The sequence below is a fragment of the Ischnura elegans genome, chromosome 10 (assembly GCF_921293095.1).
Source record: "Ischnura elegans chromosome 10, ioIscEleg1.1, whole genome shotgun sequence".
NCBI lineage: Eukaryota > Metazoa > Arthropoda > Insecta > Odonata > Coenagrionidae > Ischnura > Ischnura elegans.
In genome coordinates, this window is record NC_060255.1 from 74,573,744 (window position 1) to 74,589,193 (window position 15,450).

At 39.9% G+C, this 15,450-nt stretch overlaps 1 protein-coding gene across 1 annotated transcript in view; it reads left to right on the plus strand.

Annotated features, from left to right (window-relative positions):
* LOC124166457 (DDB1- and CUL4-associated factor 1) overlaps positions 1 to 14,538 on the plus strand; it is a 64,723-nt gene extending 50,185 nt beyond the window's left edge. Inside the window, exons 24-27 of the mRNA XM_046543987.1 lie at positions 1,602 to 1,818; positions 4,630 to 4,787; positions 12,201 to 12,312; positions 14,006 to 14,538. Coding sequence (XP_046399943.1) covers positions 1,602 to 1,818; positions 4,630 to 4,787; positions 12,201 to 12,312; positions 14,006 to 14,538 — 1,020 coding nt within the window. The remainder of the gene's footprint in view (positions 1 to 1,601; positions 1,819 to 4,629; positions 4,788 to 12,200; positions 12,313 to 14,005) is intronic.
* The last annotated feature ends 912 nt before the right edge of the window (positions 14,539 to 15,450 follow it).

The following is a 15,450-nucleotide window of genomic DNA, read 5'->3' on the forward strand; positions in this document are numbered from 1 at the left end:
AGCACAGTGATCCCCTTTTTTTCCAATATTTTGCTATATAAGGTTCGTAATTGCGAGTAATAAAGTTATGAATTTGATCAATCTCATCATTGTGTACATAAATTTTGGTTAATACCCCTAATCATACCTTATTTCCCCGTGAACCTCGGATCACTTTGTCCGTGAGCGATGCAATGGCAACATTGACCAATTTAAATGCACGGTGGGTGAAAACACATTTAGAGGCTGACTTGAGAATCCCCTTTTGTAATATTCGTGCCCTATAGCTTGTGAGTAGTGGCTCTCTTAACCTTCTGTCAGGCGCACTGGATATGACAGGCACAGTGAGAGTTTTTTTTTTCATTTCTCCGCGCCACAATGTGGCATAGACCCTTTATGCTTATAGTAGCTTTTTGTTTTTACACCTTCTATGCAGCCTTTCACTTTTCGCATTTATGCCGACAGATCAGTGGTGGATTATTGAGCATAGTTAAGCAAAATAATGGCACAATAAAGGCAAATAATTACATTATTAGATAAATAAGATAGCAAAATAAAAAACACTAATCTTATAGAATTCACATGCTAAAATACATTACATGTAATACTTAATAGCCTAAATTGCACGTTAAATCATATCTTGCTGGATCAATCCTGGGCCGTATGATGGCATGTAAATGGGTCTATGCATAGCACGAAAGACATCATGTAAGTGTTAGACTACATTATTAATGGTGCTTTAAACTTTAAAGGTGTACCACTGCACCATGCGAAGAGTTAATAATATTTTTCACATCTGTGTCTGTCAGGCACATTGCAACTGAATTCAGCAATTCCAATATTGTGCCTGACAAAAGGTCTCACTTCCACAGGAACTGTTTGTGAGGATTTTGTAGGTGTGGTGGTAGAGTGTTGGCTTCCCTCCCAGTGGGTATGGGTTCAAATCCCAGTAGTGGCAGAAATTTTTCAGAGACAGCCCAATCCCTGCTTGAGTGCTTTGTGGAGAGTTCTTCAAGAACAGCACTCCATCCGTCAGATGGGATGTTGAGCTGCTGTCCCCTTGGTGGCTCTCAGGCTAAGGTTGAATTTCTCTCCACCCTTTCCTTCCTACCCTTCCCTCATGGTGCAAATGGCCTAAGCTGTCAGTCGTTTCCAAATACCATCCCAGGAAAGGTTCATTTCTATTGTGTCAATGTTGTTCCCTCAAGTAATAAATGACTCGTTGAAGGATTCATTTGAAGATCCAGATTGGCTGAAATTCTGGATTTTCCTTACTCGGGATGACCTCAGAGGCCCTGACTACTCAAAGTATCTTAGCCTTTGCTAATATTTGGTTAGGGGGAGGATTGATGGAATTATTTTTATGTCTGTAGACCCATTAAATCCTGAGTAACTAGTCTTCAAAGCTCAATTCAATTGAATGTGCCCTATATGAGGGAACCAAAATTTCAATCCAACACTGAGTCCATGAAACTCTGTCACTTAACAAGTCACAACACAGTGAAATCTAGAAGATATGGAAATATCATCAAAAAATAATTTAAACCCAAGATTCATCCTCCATATCTTATGAATAGCTCATACTAGGGGCTCATTAACATGTAAGCTCTTCATTACTCTAGGTTGTGTCAAATACGGAGGTGTGGGACTTGAGGACATTCCATCTGCTGAGAACGGTGCCAGCTCTGGATCAGTGTGAGGTTGTGTTTGCTCCAGGAGGTGGTGTGTCAGTACCTCCTACGGCCATTTACACAGTCTCATTAGAACAGGAGTGTGAAGAGGATCCATCCTTTGAGTCCTCATTTAAGACTTTAGATGCCTATGACTACTCTTCCATTGGTAAGTTTTGGATTATGTTAGGTTATTTATTGCTGTGTTGTGATTGAGTTATTCAAAAGTGAAAAATTCTGCAATGAATAGGGTGGTTTCCTATTATTTTTTTATTGCCTAAATCGAAAGATTATTATTCCTGGAGTACGTATTTCACGCTTTTAGATTTTTAAATGACGATATCTATTTTTTGCGATTAAATGAAAAGTGAAAATTTTCAACCGCAACAAAAACGCGACGGCTAAGTATGAATGATGGGAAATTTCCGTGTGACGTCGTTCTGGTTCCCGCTGCCGCAAGTGAGGTGACCTTGGGGCGAGGTTTGAGCACTGATACGACGCAGGATGCTAGCAGGTAGCAGAGTACCCTGCTATCAGGTAGAGCTTGGCTTAAATAAGGATTATTAATACCCTATCAAACGAAGAAAACTTTCCGACCATAGCCAGTTTTAATGAGTGATTATTAAGACATGTTTCCCTGAGCTCTGTGCCTCATGCATGTATTGGTAATCTCAGATGATGTAAAACTCCTGTCTACTCATATAGAAACTAGGTCCCTGTGGGAATTCTAAAACCAAATGATAAGTATATTATGAATACAATAATGGTGGGTAAGGAATCGCAATCAATGCCTTTCGTTTTCTTTGATGAAGGAAACTACCCTATTCTTTATGTTTTCAGTAAGAATGTGCGAGGAGTGCTTTTTGATCTAGAGTCTAGTATAAATTTGTTGAAAACTACACGCGAGTATCGAGTCGAGTTCAGTCATTTCTGGATCAGGCAACTTGGTAATGTATGCCACAACTTAATCTCATTTTTCAAATCTCCTTGTGAATTTACTATTCTGAATGCTTAGCTCGATGTAAAAAGGAAAAGATAATGAGGGATGTTGATGGTAATTGTGTCAGAATTAGGAGATGAATGAAAATTATTGCTTCTTCAACAATTCCATAAGCGAAATTGAAGTGAATTAACCTCTGGTAATATGTGGTCAATTTAATTAATACGTATGTATCCAAACTGCTAGAAAGAGCCCTGAGTCAAAGCATTTTACTATTTTAACCCTTTAGCTGCGGGAGCGTCAAAATTTTTCTGCCACTGTGTGCGGGACATGAACGGGGAAGATATTTTTCCGTCGACCCCGGGCGTGTGTCTAGCAGGTAGTGGACCCTCGTAATCCGGGACTACCCACCCCACCCCCTGACGACAGACCATGAATACAATTGAGCCCTTTCAAAGAATAACAATTGGAATTGAAATATTTGATCGTTACTTTTTCTAAATTTAATGTAAATGAAATTTTTTCCTCAAATTTGGCCAGCATGACATTTTTATGAGCGATTTGATATCAAACAGTAAAAAAATCCATTGATTTTTAACCATATTTCTCAATATTTCAACCATACTTCAGCCGATTTGAACTTTGGGGAGCATTTGGAACGTATGTTTGGATGCGGTAGGTAAAGGTAATGGATAATAAAGGTTATAATAGGCATTCTCATGAAGGTGGTCCGATATTACACCAGATGAGGAGCTGTCGAACTGGAAAATCTGAGGAGTAAAATCATCAGTCCTGGACCAAGAAGATGATGCGGATTCAATGTCTTCAGCCAAATTGAATGGACCACCATCGCCGGAATCATTTGCATCATCCTCAACCGTCTCAGTATCCCTGGTATACACAGACACATCGGAAAAATTTCCGTCCTCACTCTCACAATCAGAGTCGAATAAAATATTGAGAACTTCATCCTGGAGAGAAACCTTTCTCCTTTTTGGCCGAGATGGCAAATTTTCACTATCCATAGTGACAATAAATTAAGAGATTCACAATATGTAGTCACTCGAGTAGGTACTTGATTAGGAGCAAACGTACACCACCGAAACTCTGGAAAAACTGAGCAAAGATCAATAGAGCATGTGGAAAAGACAGGATATTCGAAGGGAAACCCATTCGGTGGGAAATCCAGAACGAGATTATAATACTCAAAGGAAAGAAATGTCCATGGTAATTACGCAGGTACGACTGACCCACCACCGAAAGTATAAGAAAGAATAACCAATGCTTTCAAATAAGTTTCCCCGGCTAATGGACAATGACAAGATTAAAAAATTCCTAGGAAATGTAAGGATTCATTGGAATTGTTTTCTTCGTGAATGTGCCGCGGAGAGCTGGGAGCTCTCTCCCTCGGTGAAGGGATAATCTGGGTAGCGCTCCCCGTGGTGAGGGTATCCAGTCCTCGAAAGACGCCTTTGTGCTCTCTGCCACTAGGTTGGGCTGAGTTCAAGCAACCGCGGAAAGGACGGCAATAAAATCCTAAGGAAAGTCTGCTAGTGGTAAGAAAATCTGGTCAAACGTAGAAAAACGTTTTTCCCGCACTCACCATGCAGAACGTTTAAAAACGTTCCCGCAGCCTAAGGGTTAATAATGTTTCATGAAAGCACCTCCTGTTGGCAGATTTCTGAACTTACTGTCCTCGACTGCTTTGTAACCGAAACTATTCGACTTGGCTCGGCATTCGTATTACTACTCGTATCACTTGAGTTGAGTACCTCAACCTACTCAACTCTAGTTGAATTTTCGAGTACTCACTCATCCCTAGTTTTCAGTGTATTTTATGTTGCATCGAAGAAGGAAGCATATTGGAATGACATTTCTTTGTCTGCTTTGTTTATCATCATAGGTGCCCTCAAAAAAAGCAACTTATTAACAATATAATTATGCTAAATGATCTCTAGCATTGGTAGAATATACATAATTGTTTTCAAGAATCATTCCTACGCCATAATCTGACAATCAAAATACTCTCTTGTTTTTCAGCTACCATTGATGTGAAAAGAAACATATACTACCTCTGTGTTAATCGCCTTGACACTCAGATTGCTGTGGTGGAAAATTTGGGTATGTTTGACAGTGTGCAGGAGTCAACGGTTCGTCTTTATGATGTTGGGAGGAGAAAGGATGATGAGGATGAAGGGGTAAGTGAAACAACCTTATTGTCAGACAATTGTATCATGGCATGCCCCTCATAGAAATTGTCAATGAATCAGTTAGATCATGTTAAATCACATTGAAAAGTCTAAGTTTCATTGAATTAGCCATTTTGTAATTGTAATTGATGAAAAACTGGTTAATATTGACAAAATATTTTTACGTTTACTGAAATAAGTTATAGCAAATTAAATAATGGACTAAGTAAGAGCCGATATATCAGCCCGCTGCTTTTTTTGCCTGAGCGGCAAAAGCCAATATACTGGCCCACTGCACTAAAAGGGTTATTTTTCATTAATTTTTGCTGTTTCATGTCCATTATATGTACACCCATGTCTCGTATAGCGCAATTTCGATTAGCGCAATTTCGATATAGCGCAAATTCGTTCCTCGGGGAAACATTGCAACGCAGTGTAGCCTAATCAAAAATCTTAAACGCTCTCGTGATAAAACGTGAACTTGCGCTAAGTACACACGAAATTTCTATCAATTTACGTATATTAATATTATTTCTTGCCTCAAATCTTCTTTTTTGTTTATATATTAATCGAAATTCATTGATGCGCAATTGCCAAAAGTATTACTCGTCATTGGGTCTAGATAGCCGGCCTTCCGAAGATTTATCTCGTCTCCTTAACAGAATGATAATAAATAATTTAGATCGTTAATTAAGCGTGGGGCTAGTTGAAATGAGTTTTTTTTCAGTAATACGGTTTGAGACGTATTTTTGCCGTCGTAGGTTACCGGGCGATTGACTTCCAGGTAGAGAGTCTACGCTAAAGCCTTCAAGGTCATCGGTATTCACGGGGGAGAAACGGAGCGGTGGCCGAGTTGCGCATGAATAGCATCAACACATAAAAGGGTCCGCTATAGAGTCTTAAACACAATGGCTTCGTTCCCTCCCCGCAGTCATAGCCCTTCTGCGTCTCAGGAATACAGTTCAGCAGAAGAAGGTGATTTAGATAGAACCATACAGAGTAAAAACCAAGAGAATATGGCAAAAAATAGGAATGCGTGTAGAAAAATCAAGAATTTATCAAGAAAAACCATTAACCTAGAAGAGGACTTGAGAGAGGTCAATTGCTTTGAAAATGGAGAGCGTCAAAGCGATATTGCGCGGAAGTTTAAACTCACGATGCCTTATTCTGAATAAAGACGAAGCTAAAATATCAGTGACCTCAGCCGCACCAACTTCAACCGAGCGGTCTACACATACGGAAAGTTCATGGTGAATCAGTACAAAAAGACGAGAGTGGTAATCGCTCCGAGACATTAAGTGAAAGCTCCGGTTGGTTCCAGAATTTAAACGGCAAGCAGGTATTTTCAGTGCGGCGATATCAGGTGAATCTGCAAGTGTTGATAGCGCAGCCACCACAACATTTTCTGATGAACTCCAAGCTGTTATTGAAAGTGGCTCCTTTCCCCCTCAACTAGTTTTTAGTGTTGATGAGACGATATTCTTTAGGAAAAGAATGCATTCTCGTTCATTCATTTTCAGGGAAGGAAAACCTGGGTCAGGTTTCAAGGCATTTAAAGACTGTTTCACGTAGCTGCTAATGACTCGGAGGACTTCAAATTAAAATGATTTATCATTCATAAACTCCGCTAGCTATGAAATGGCATTTAAAGTAGCATTTTCCTGTCATTTCGATGAGCGACAAAAGGGCCTGGGTGACACAATAGTTGTTTTTAGACTAGTTTGAAAAATCATCAACTGCCGGCAACGCATTACGATCCCCTGAGATAGCAGATGTTAGCCCACCCGCACGACAGGATGGAATTTCGAAAGCACGTAAGAATTTTTTTTAACGTGAATAAAAGTCTTTGAATGCGTGAATACTATCTTTAAAGATGTTTAAAATATAAATATTTATAGAAATAATGTTTTCTAAGGCTTTTTATGGGAATATAGATGTTTTAGAGGAAATTCAATACCCAAGACCTATGCTACCAGGAACGCATCCCTATCTTCCCTATGTTAAAACGCTCTCGTATAACGCAAATTCGTATAGCGCAAAGACCCCAAGGAACGCATCCCTTGCGCTATACGAGACATGGGTGTACTATTTATTTAAGAGGGCCATTTTTTTCGAGGGAGAAAGATTTTTGCTTGTCAACTTAATTTGTCATTTTTAAACTATTTTCTGTATGCATACTTACTAAGTAAGGAATTGAACACAGTCACCTTCAAAATTGAATTTTATAAACCTCCCTAGCAATTGTTTAAATTTAAGAAAGTTATGTAGCCATGAAAGGGTAGAGCAATTGGAGTATCTTAGTATGTGCTACAGCTTTAGTTACAGAAGGATCGGGTGTTTTGTGTGAAAATCTTCTTCAAGTTGTCTAATACTATTTTCCAATAATAATAATAATAATAATATATAATTTATTCCATTTACAATCAAATATTACATTTTAGAACATACTTAAATATTTTGGAATATATAGGTACCCCTTTTAGTAGTTTTGGGGCTACCATCATAAACTTTTTACATAGGTCTGGTGCTAGCACACATGAGAAGTAAAATTTCTTTGTATTCAGTTATTTGTTCTATTGCCGATTGCATTCATTATTACAAAACGTATTTCAAATATTTGGACAAGGATAACTATTTTTCTTATTTTTCTTATATAAACGCATAATTACATACATAGAATATACAATATACCTTTTATTGTAAACTTTTTAACCCACCTTTCTTAGTAGAAACTCTACTTCCTCACACATCATAAGCCATTTTTTAACGGCGGATTTAAATCCCCATCTTTTTTCCGAGTTTGCTACATTACTTGGCAACATGCTAAACAATTTAGGCCCTAAGTAATTGTATGACTGTCGATAAATTTCGGTCGTCGGCCTAGGTATATGGAAGTTTCTCCAAGCTCTAATGTCATAGTTTTGTGGTCGGGCCTTTTCACCACTACGGTTATAGAATATTCTAAGGACTTTATAAATGAATAAATGCCTTAGTGGGAGGACATCTAATTTTTTGAATAGAGGAAATGAGTGGCTTTTCCTATACGATCGTGTTATAACCCTGATAACCCTTTTTTGCGCCACTATCAATGGTTTAATGTTGATAAAATATGCTCCACCCCAGCAGGCTATTCCGTATTGCAATCTTGAATTAACGAGAGCATAATATACCATTTTTAACACTGATTCAGGGCATATGTATCTGAGGAAGTAGAATTTTCTTACAATAGTAATCATTTCTGATTTTAATTTATTTATGTGAGACTTCCATTTACAATTTTGGTCAAAATATATACCTAAATATTTTATGTGACTAACCTGTTCGATCAAAATACATTTATCACAGGAAGTAACATTATCTTTTATACAATTTGCACATTGATAGTATAGTTTACTTTTGTTTGAGGTAGATTTACTCATGCTAAACATAATATATTTCGTTTTTTCACTTAACAACATATAATTAGCCGAAAACCACATATTGAGTGTTAATAGATCACTTTGTATGTGTTCATATAGATCATCAACACTATTAACAGAGTAACTTAGTGCAGTGTCATCTGCGAATGACGTTAATTGACCTTTAAACCTGCCAGCACATAAATTGTTTACATATATTAAAAACAGTATGGGTCCCAACACAGAACCCTGTGGGACACCACAGGTGAGTCGAATCTTTTCACTGTAGCAATTTTTGAGACGCACACATTGATCTCGATCACAAAGATAACTTTGAAACCAATCATATGCGGTTCCACGTATACCCGCTTCCCATAATCGATTCATTAGTATGTTATGATTAATGGAGTCGAAGGCTTTGGTAATGTCTACAAATAAGCCAGCAACTCTACAGTTCTTATTCAGTCCGTCGTTCAGCTCTGAACAGAATTTTAATAATGCATCCTCTGTACTCTTACCACTCATAAATCCAAATTGGTTTTTATTGAAAAAACTATGCTGCTTTAGAAATTTAAGAAGTCTGACTTTAACAACTTTTTCTATTATTTTAGCAAATACAGATAATAGGGATATTGGTCTGTAATTATTTACGTTCATTTTATCACCTTTTTTAAAAATTGGTATCACTATTGCAGTTTTTAATTGTTTAGGAAATATTCCAGTATACATACTTAGATTAGCAATATGGGCAAGGACCTCCGAAATATTTGCATTTACTTCTTTTATAACTTGTGTGGAAATATTATCAACACCTTTAGATTTTTTAGACTTTAATTCCTTAATAATGCTGCTAATTTCTTTCGCATCAGTAGGAACAAAAAACAGTGAGTCAATTGAATTGGAGGTTGGGAATATTTCTTTGTATTTATTCGTATTACTTTCAAAATAATTGTTCTGGGTCAATTCTTGAATTACTTTACCATAATGTGAACTAAATTCGTTTACAATGTCCTGGCACTTAGTGACAACGATACCATTACTAGTTCTAATTTTTACACAATTCTCATTTCCTTGCTTTCCTCCCGTGAGTGAATCTAAAATGCGCCATTGAGCAGCGGTATTATTGACATTACTATCAAATAGGTCTCTGTAATACTTTTCTTTGCGCTTTTTAATATCATATTCTAATCTTTGCGTGTACGATACGTAGTACCTATTTAGCTTTTCATTTTCAGGGTGTTTCCTCATTTTTTTATACAGAAAATTTCGCCTAGAAATTCTCCCGCACAAAGCGTAAGTCATCCATGGCCTCTTCATTCCTCCCGATCTGTCACTGTCTGACACGTATTCAGCTTTTTCAATGCAGCATTTCAATTTATTTATAAATATTTCATAGGCTTCATTGACATTTTGTTGTGAATAAACATCATTCCAGTCACATCTTAGCAAACTATTATTTAGATGGTTAAAGTTTATCCGGCAATGGCTTCGATAAACTCGTTCGTATATATTAATGGGTACATTAATATTTAAAGAACATGATACAGCATGATGGTCTGTTAAACCCCAATCGTCCGCTCTTCCCTCATACTTATAGTTATCTCTACTTCTGCAAAAAATGTGATCTATACATGTACTACCCGTTTTGCTAATTCTAGTTGGTACTCGAATAAGCTGGTCCAGTCCATGACTAGCCATAAGGGTTTGATATTCAAAGGAAATATCGTTGGGTTGTAATATACATAAATTAATATCACCAATTACAATTAAATTCCTCTCACTAGAGATGGTTAATACATTCTCCAATTCACTCAAAAAATGTTCAACAGCATTAAAATTAAGTCTATATACACCAATAATGCTTATCCAAGAAGAATCATTTATCCCTACTGATATTTTAACCATATCAGCAGTTTTTAATTCACCCAGATCAATAGAAGAACACTCATAAGTATCTGCTACATATGCAATAACTCCTCCAGCCCTATAGTTATTGTTACACACATCAAAACTCCGATAGCCAGTTATTTGATACATAGATACTTCAGTGTCATTGACCCAAATTTCTGTCAAAACAATTACAGCGGGTTTTATATCGAGATTAATTAGTTGAAATACAAATTTATCAAAATTAGCTCTTAGACTTCTTATATTTTGATGCAAGACAAGGAACCTGCCACCATTAAATTCACTATCATTAACAGTACTCTGCATTTTGTTAGTAAAGATAGGTTGAAGACATACATAACTCACTCACAGAATGCTTACAGTTTCTCCAGGTCATCAGAGGATTTCAGAGTGATTACTTGATCATTCTCCTTCTTCCTCATAAGTATTGTCCCATGCCTTAGCCATAAATATTTGTATCCCTTTTCTTTCTTCGCAAGACGCGCAGCAGCGAAGAGTCTCCTCCGACCTGGACTCAGGCTCTCGTTAATGTACACCGGAGTATCGGTCGCCAAGCCCAGGTGCCGTGTGGAGAAGGTCCTTTTCACTCGCCTCTTTTGAAGAATTTCTTCTTTTGTATACCTACGGACGAATTTGACTATGATACCTCTCGTTCCGCCTTCGTGTCCCTTCTTTCCCAATCGGTGGCATGTGTTCACCATATCGTCGGTTATTTTAACACCAAGGGCGTCCCCCACACTTTTCACGATTTCTAAGGTATTTTCATTTGGTTGCTGGGGAATGCCGTGTATTTCAAGGTCATTAACGCGAGAATATTGCTCTTGGTCGTCTAACCTCTTTTCTAATTCACTCACTCGAGATTTTAAGCCAACATTTTCTTGCCTAAGTAAGTCTATTGTCGCTAAATATTCAGCAATCTGCGTTGAGTTTTCTTGAAGCACTTTAGTATTTTCATCTAATCTATTGTGCACAAACTCAATAGCCTTGTTCAAGTCCAATTCCATGCGTTTCCTGTCCTCTTTAGCTTCTTCTAGAAGGTTTATAATATGAGAGATACTAGCAGTGTCCGTATCCGCCAGTGGAACTACTGACATGCTCTTACGTTTTTCCGCAGCACAGGTAGGACAACGCCAACTTTGCTTTTCAGCGCCAATATACTCGATATCCTCTTTGGACAAGTGAACACAAGTAGCGTGACACTGAGTTTGACATTCACTGCAGGTAATCCTTAGCTGGCGCTTAAGAACATTCACATTACATACACTGCAATTAGCCATTTTAAACTGCGGTTTCCACTTAATATTAGTAACTCGAGCTTCTAAATTGAGTAGGAAGTTATCCTCGTAATTGAATGCACTTATACTCTGGACGCAACTGAACACATCACTAAGGCACCTGCCTGTCTCGAGCGAAGCACCAGCCCACGTCTGTCTCGCGTGGAAGCTCAACCATGACTGAAATTTTGTTAATTTGGTAATTTTTATGGTAATTTTAAATAGTTATTTTCTGCTGTATTTGATAATAATTTGAAACATAGCCCATAAATTCTGTGCTAACGTAATTTTTATGGAATTCATAAAATATTTGTGGCTTTTTTAATCATTCGAAGATACTTTCCAGCTTGAAATGGAATTTCTCCATTAGAAATGCATGGAATTCATGCTGCTGTGAACTAAACCTGGGATTTCACCAATAATGGCATGTTGAGAGATAAAGGGAATGGTGTTAGAGTAATTTCATTAAAATGCTGTTGAATAGTTGGGTCAGCCGTTATCGTCTAGAAAGCAAACATTCTGTACTCCTTTTAGTTAGTGTCTTCAGCAATTCCTTTTAGGATACTAGCTCATAATTGTCTGCATTGCATTGATGAAGGTTTGACCAAAAGTTAGTGTTTGGGTCAGATAGCATGGGGGAGTTTCATCTAAATCCTCTCCACATGCACAATACAAATTTTTGTTAATTATATTATTTCTATCACAATTATATCAGCCTTGTGGTGATCCTCTAACAGAAAGCAGTCACTGGTAACATTTTGCCTCACTTTCTCATTTTAAGTGAATGGGAATGATAGGCGATACTATGAGATTGTCAATTATTTGTTGTCTCTCCTTTGCAGGAGGATGAGGAGGAGGAGGACATTGACGGTGGCAGTGAAGATGGCTCCGACGGCTCTGGCTCAGGCAGTGATGATGATGACAATGACGATGATGACGACGACTCCTTTGAAGGTTTGTTCTTTTAATTAATTGCGTGTGTTATTTGTAGAATACAGTACATACACTCCCGATTTGTCGCGGCTCCAGCGACATTCTCGGTTGCGAGGGAGACCTGGGATCGGGTGATCATGGCGTTGAGTAAAGGAAAGGCCGGGATAGGAATTTAAAACACCCGGGGGGGGTGCGTTTATTAGTTTCAGAAAGTTACAGGGGGGGTCTGTAAGGGCGAGCGAGGTCCGCGGCTGCTGCTTCCGCGTGGCTGGGTCCGGCTCTGTCCGGAACTGCCTCTCTGGGAATCTCCGTGGATCCGCGACAGCTTTGGCGGGGTTCCGGCGTTGGCGGCGGGTCCAGGCGCTACGGCGGGGTCATGGGTCTCGTCCTCCGTCTGCTTCCGCGGGTGATGACCTCAGGCGGGCGGCGGTGTCCGGGGAGAGGACCCTCTGGGACAGCGTGCGCGCTCCTCGCTGAGGGTGCGAGTGCGGCGCCGGTCCACCCGCAGTTTACGGGGCATCCGGCCGATTGAGGGCCTGTGGTAGGAACTATGAGGATATGCTCGCTCTTAGTCCTAGCTTCGGCCTCCTCAACCCCGACTGCCTTCCATGGCCCGGGCAGCGTCTTTTAAATCCAACCCTGGCCTCCCTCCGTCCAATGAGGGTGCTCCGCTTGGTCACGAGGTGACGCGTTCGCTGAGGAGGTGGGATGGGAACAGGTGCACGATTGTGTGCAGGTGTGCGGTCGGGGTGTGAGGGCAGGTGCGCAATTAAAAGCGGGAGTGGGGAAATCACGTGGTGTGAGGGGAAGGCAGCCGGCTGGAGTGGGGAAGGTGAGGAGATGAGGAGAGCGTTCCGGTGGAGTGGGGAGGGTCACGTGGTGACGCGTTCTTCACCGGGGGCGCGTGTTTCAAGTGGGTTTTGCCCATGTTCCAATGCAGCACAACAGATTATCCGGGCTAATGATGAGGAGAGACGGCACGAATAAATGGAAAACATGAATAACCCAAACTTTCACTTAAATGTCTTTAAATGTTCATAATTTACGTAAAACAAGCAATATGTTATTATTTATGCAGTTATTCTGTTATTTTGGAGGGCTTTCTTCACCAGTCCGCGATATTTTTAGCAGCGATAACATGGTTACTGCTCCATATAAGACCTGGTTTTTAAAATCTTACATCCGTGACTGCGTGATCATGGACACAGAATAGTGGTTTGCACGAATGCTTCAAAACCACTTCGTGATGTCGGAAACTACACTTTCAGGCACCATGCCACGTAGTCACGTCTTGCACAAGTTGCTTGGGTTGCAACTGTTGTGAGACGTGTATATGTGATCACGGAGCATGGTCGCACACTGCGAGGCTTGGAAAACAGAAACACGGTGCTCCCGTGAATGCAGCTAGCATGCAATCACATCTGATTTACGAAGTGGATTCTAATGGAAATAGTAACTCCAGTGTATCCTAGTATTAAAATACAGTAATTCCAGTGATTTTGCATTAGGTTTCATTTTTTTATAAAGATCATGGAAAACACTGAGTGGGAGTGAAAATTATGGACGGATAATCTGCAACACGGATATACTGCAGCCGTATAATCCGGAGTCTGCTGTATTGGGTCCATATTTTCATGGATTTGGTTTTATAATCTATGTATTTTTGACCTGGCCTCCATTACCTGCCTCAACTTTCTCAATTCCCTCTCTTCAGCCAACAACATCCTGGGCGATTGGGAGCAGCAGAACAACAATGGCGAGGACGGCAGGCGCCTCAGGAGACGACGAAGGGGCCGAGAGGGTCGTGGCCGAGGGGCTGCAGGCGGTGCTGGGGAGGAAGGCTCGGCTGCAGAGGACGCGGCCAACCAGGACGAAGGTGGTGAGGAAGGGGGTGGGGAGGAAGGGGGCGATTTGGAAGCGGGGGATGGGGAAGATGGTGCGGAAGGAAGGGAGGGCGAAGAGGAGGGAGCGGAAGGGGGCAGGGGCCAAGGAGAGAGGGGTGGGAGGAGAAGACGGAGGGCAGGAGACCAGGCGAACAACGAAGACGAGGTCATGGACGAAGATGATGATGATGAAGATGACGACAGTAGCAGCAATGGTAGCGACAGCAGTAGCACAAGTATGGACAGTAGCTCGGATCTGGACGGCCTGGAGGCATTGGCCATGGAGGTAATCTTTGACTCCATGGATGAGGAAAGTGCTGCGCCAAGGAGGACGAACCGGCGTCTCAGGCGGAGGCGCCGGTGAAGGGTTTAGCCCCCTTTCTTGCGGAAAAAGTCTCCTCTTTCAACAGCCGGCCAGAGCCTTGAGTCATCAGCCACCGTGCAGACATCGTTGTCCTTCCCTTGCGTGATTGTTGTTGTGCCTGTGTGTGTGAGAGTGTAAGAACGTGAGCGTGGATCCATGACACCTCAAGTTTTTTTCGGATGCGACTCGGCTGGTGGCTGTGTTTTTTTTTTTTTTTTACTTTTAATCTACAATCTTCCTGTGCGTTTTATCTGTTGATCTTAGATAGTTATCAGGTTGATCTGGATGTGAACTGTGTGAAACAAGGTGTATAAAAAAAGATACTAGAAAACAGTCTGAATGAATGGCTGACATCTGTGATTTAAAAGTTAAACTTATGTGTTGTTGTGGCTTCAGTGTAGAGGCAGATAGACAGCAATGCATAAAGGGCATTTTCTGTTTTCTCTGTCTCCCTAATTTGTGTGTTAAATACAAGAAATGGTCAGTATGGGATGTTCATTTATTCTATTTTTTTTCCTTGATGAGTTGTAAGTATGTTAGACCAATAATGTCATGTCTTGGAGGCTAATATAATTAGGTGAATAGTTATTTTTCTTCCCAAGGGCTTTATTTTGTCTTCAATACCTTCTTCATACTGTCTCTAAAGTTTATGAGTCTGGGATACTCAATTTTTGTGTTGATAGTAGAAGAGTTGATCCAAATATTTTAAGAAAAATCATTTTCCATAGGTAATTCTACCAGAAACTAGGGATTGTTCCATTATATTTTATGTGAGGGATATTGAACTATGTATCTTCTTTGAAAGACTAGTTTCATTGTAAATACAGACTGAAGAAGTTAAATCTAAAGATTATTCTGGGTTTCTTTACAGCATTTGTGTGGATTCATATTTCGATATTTTTTATCATTGAG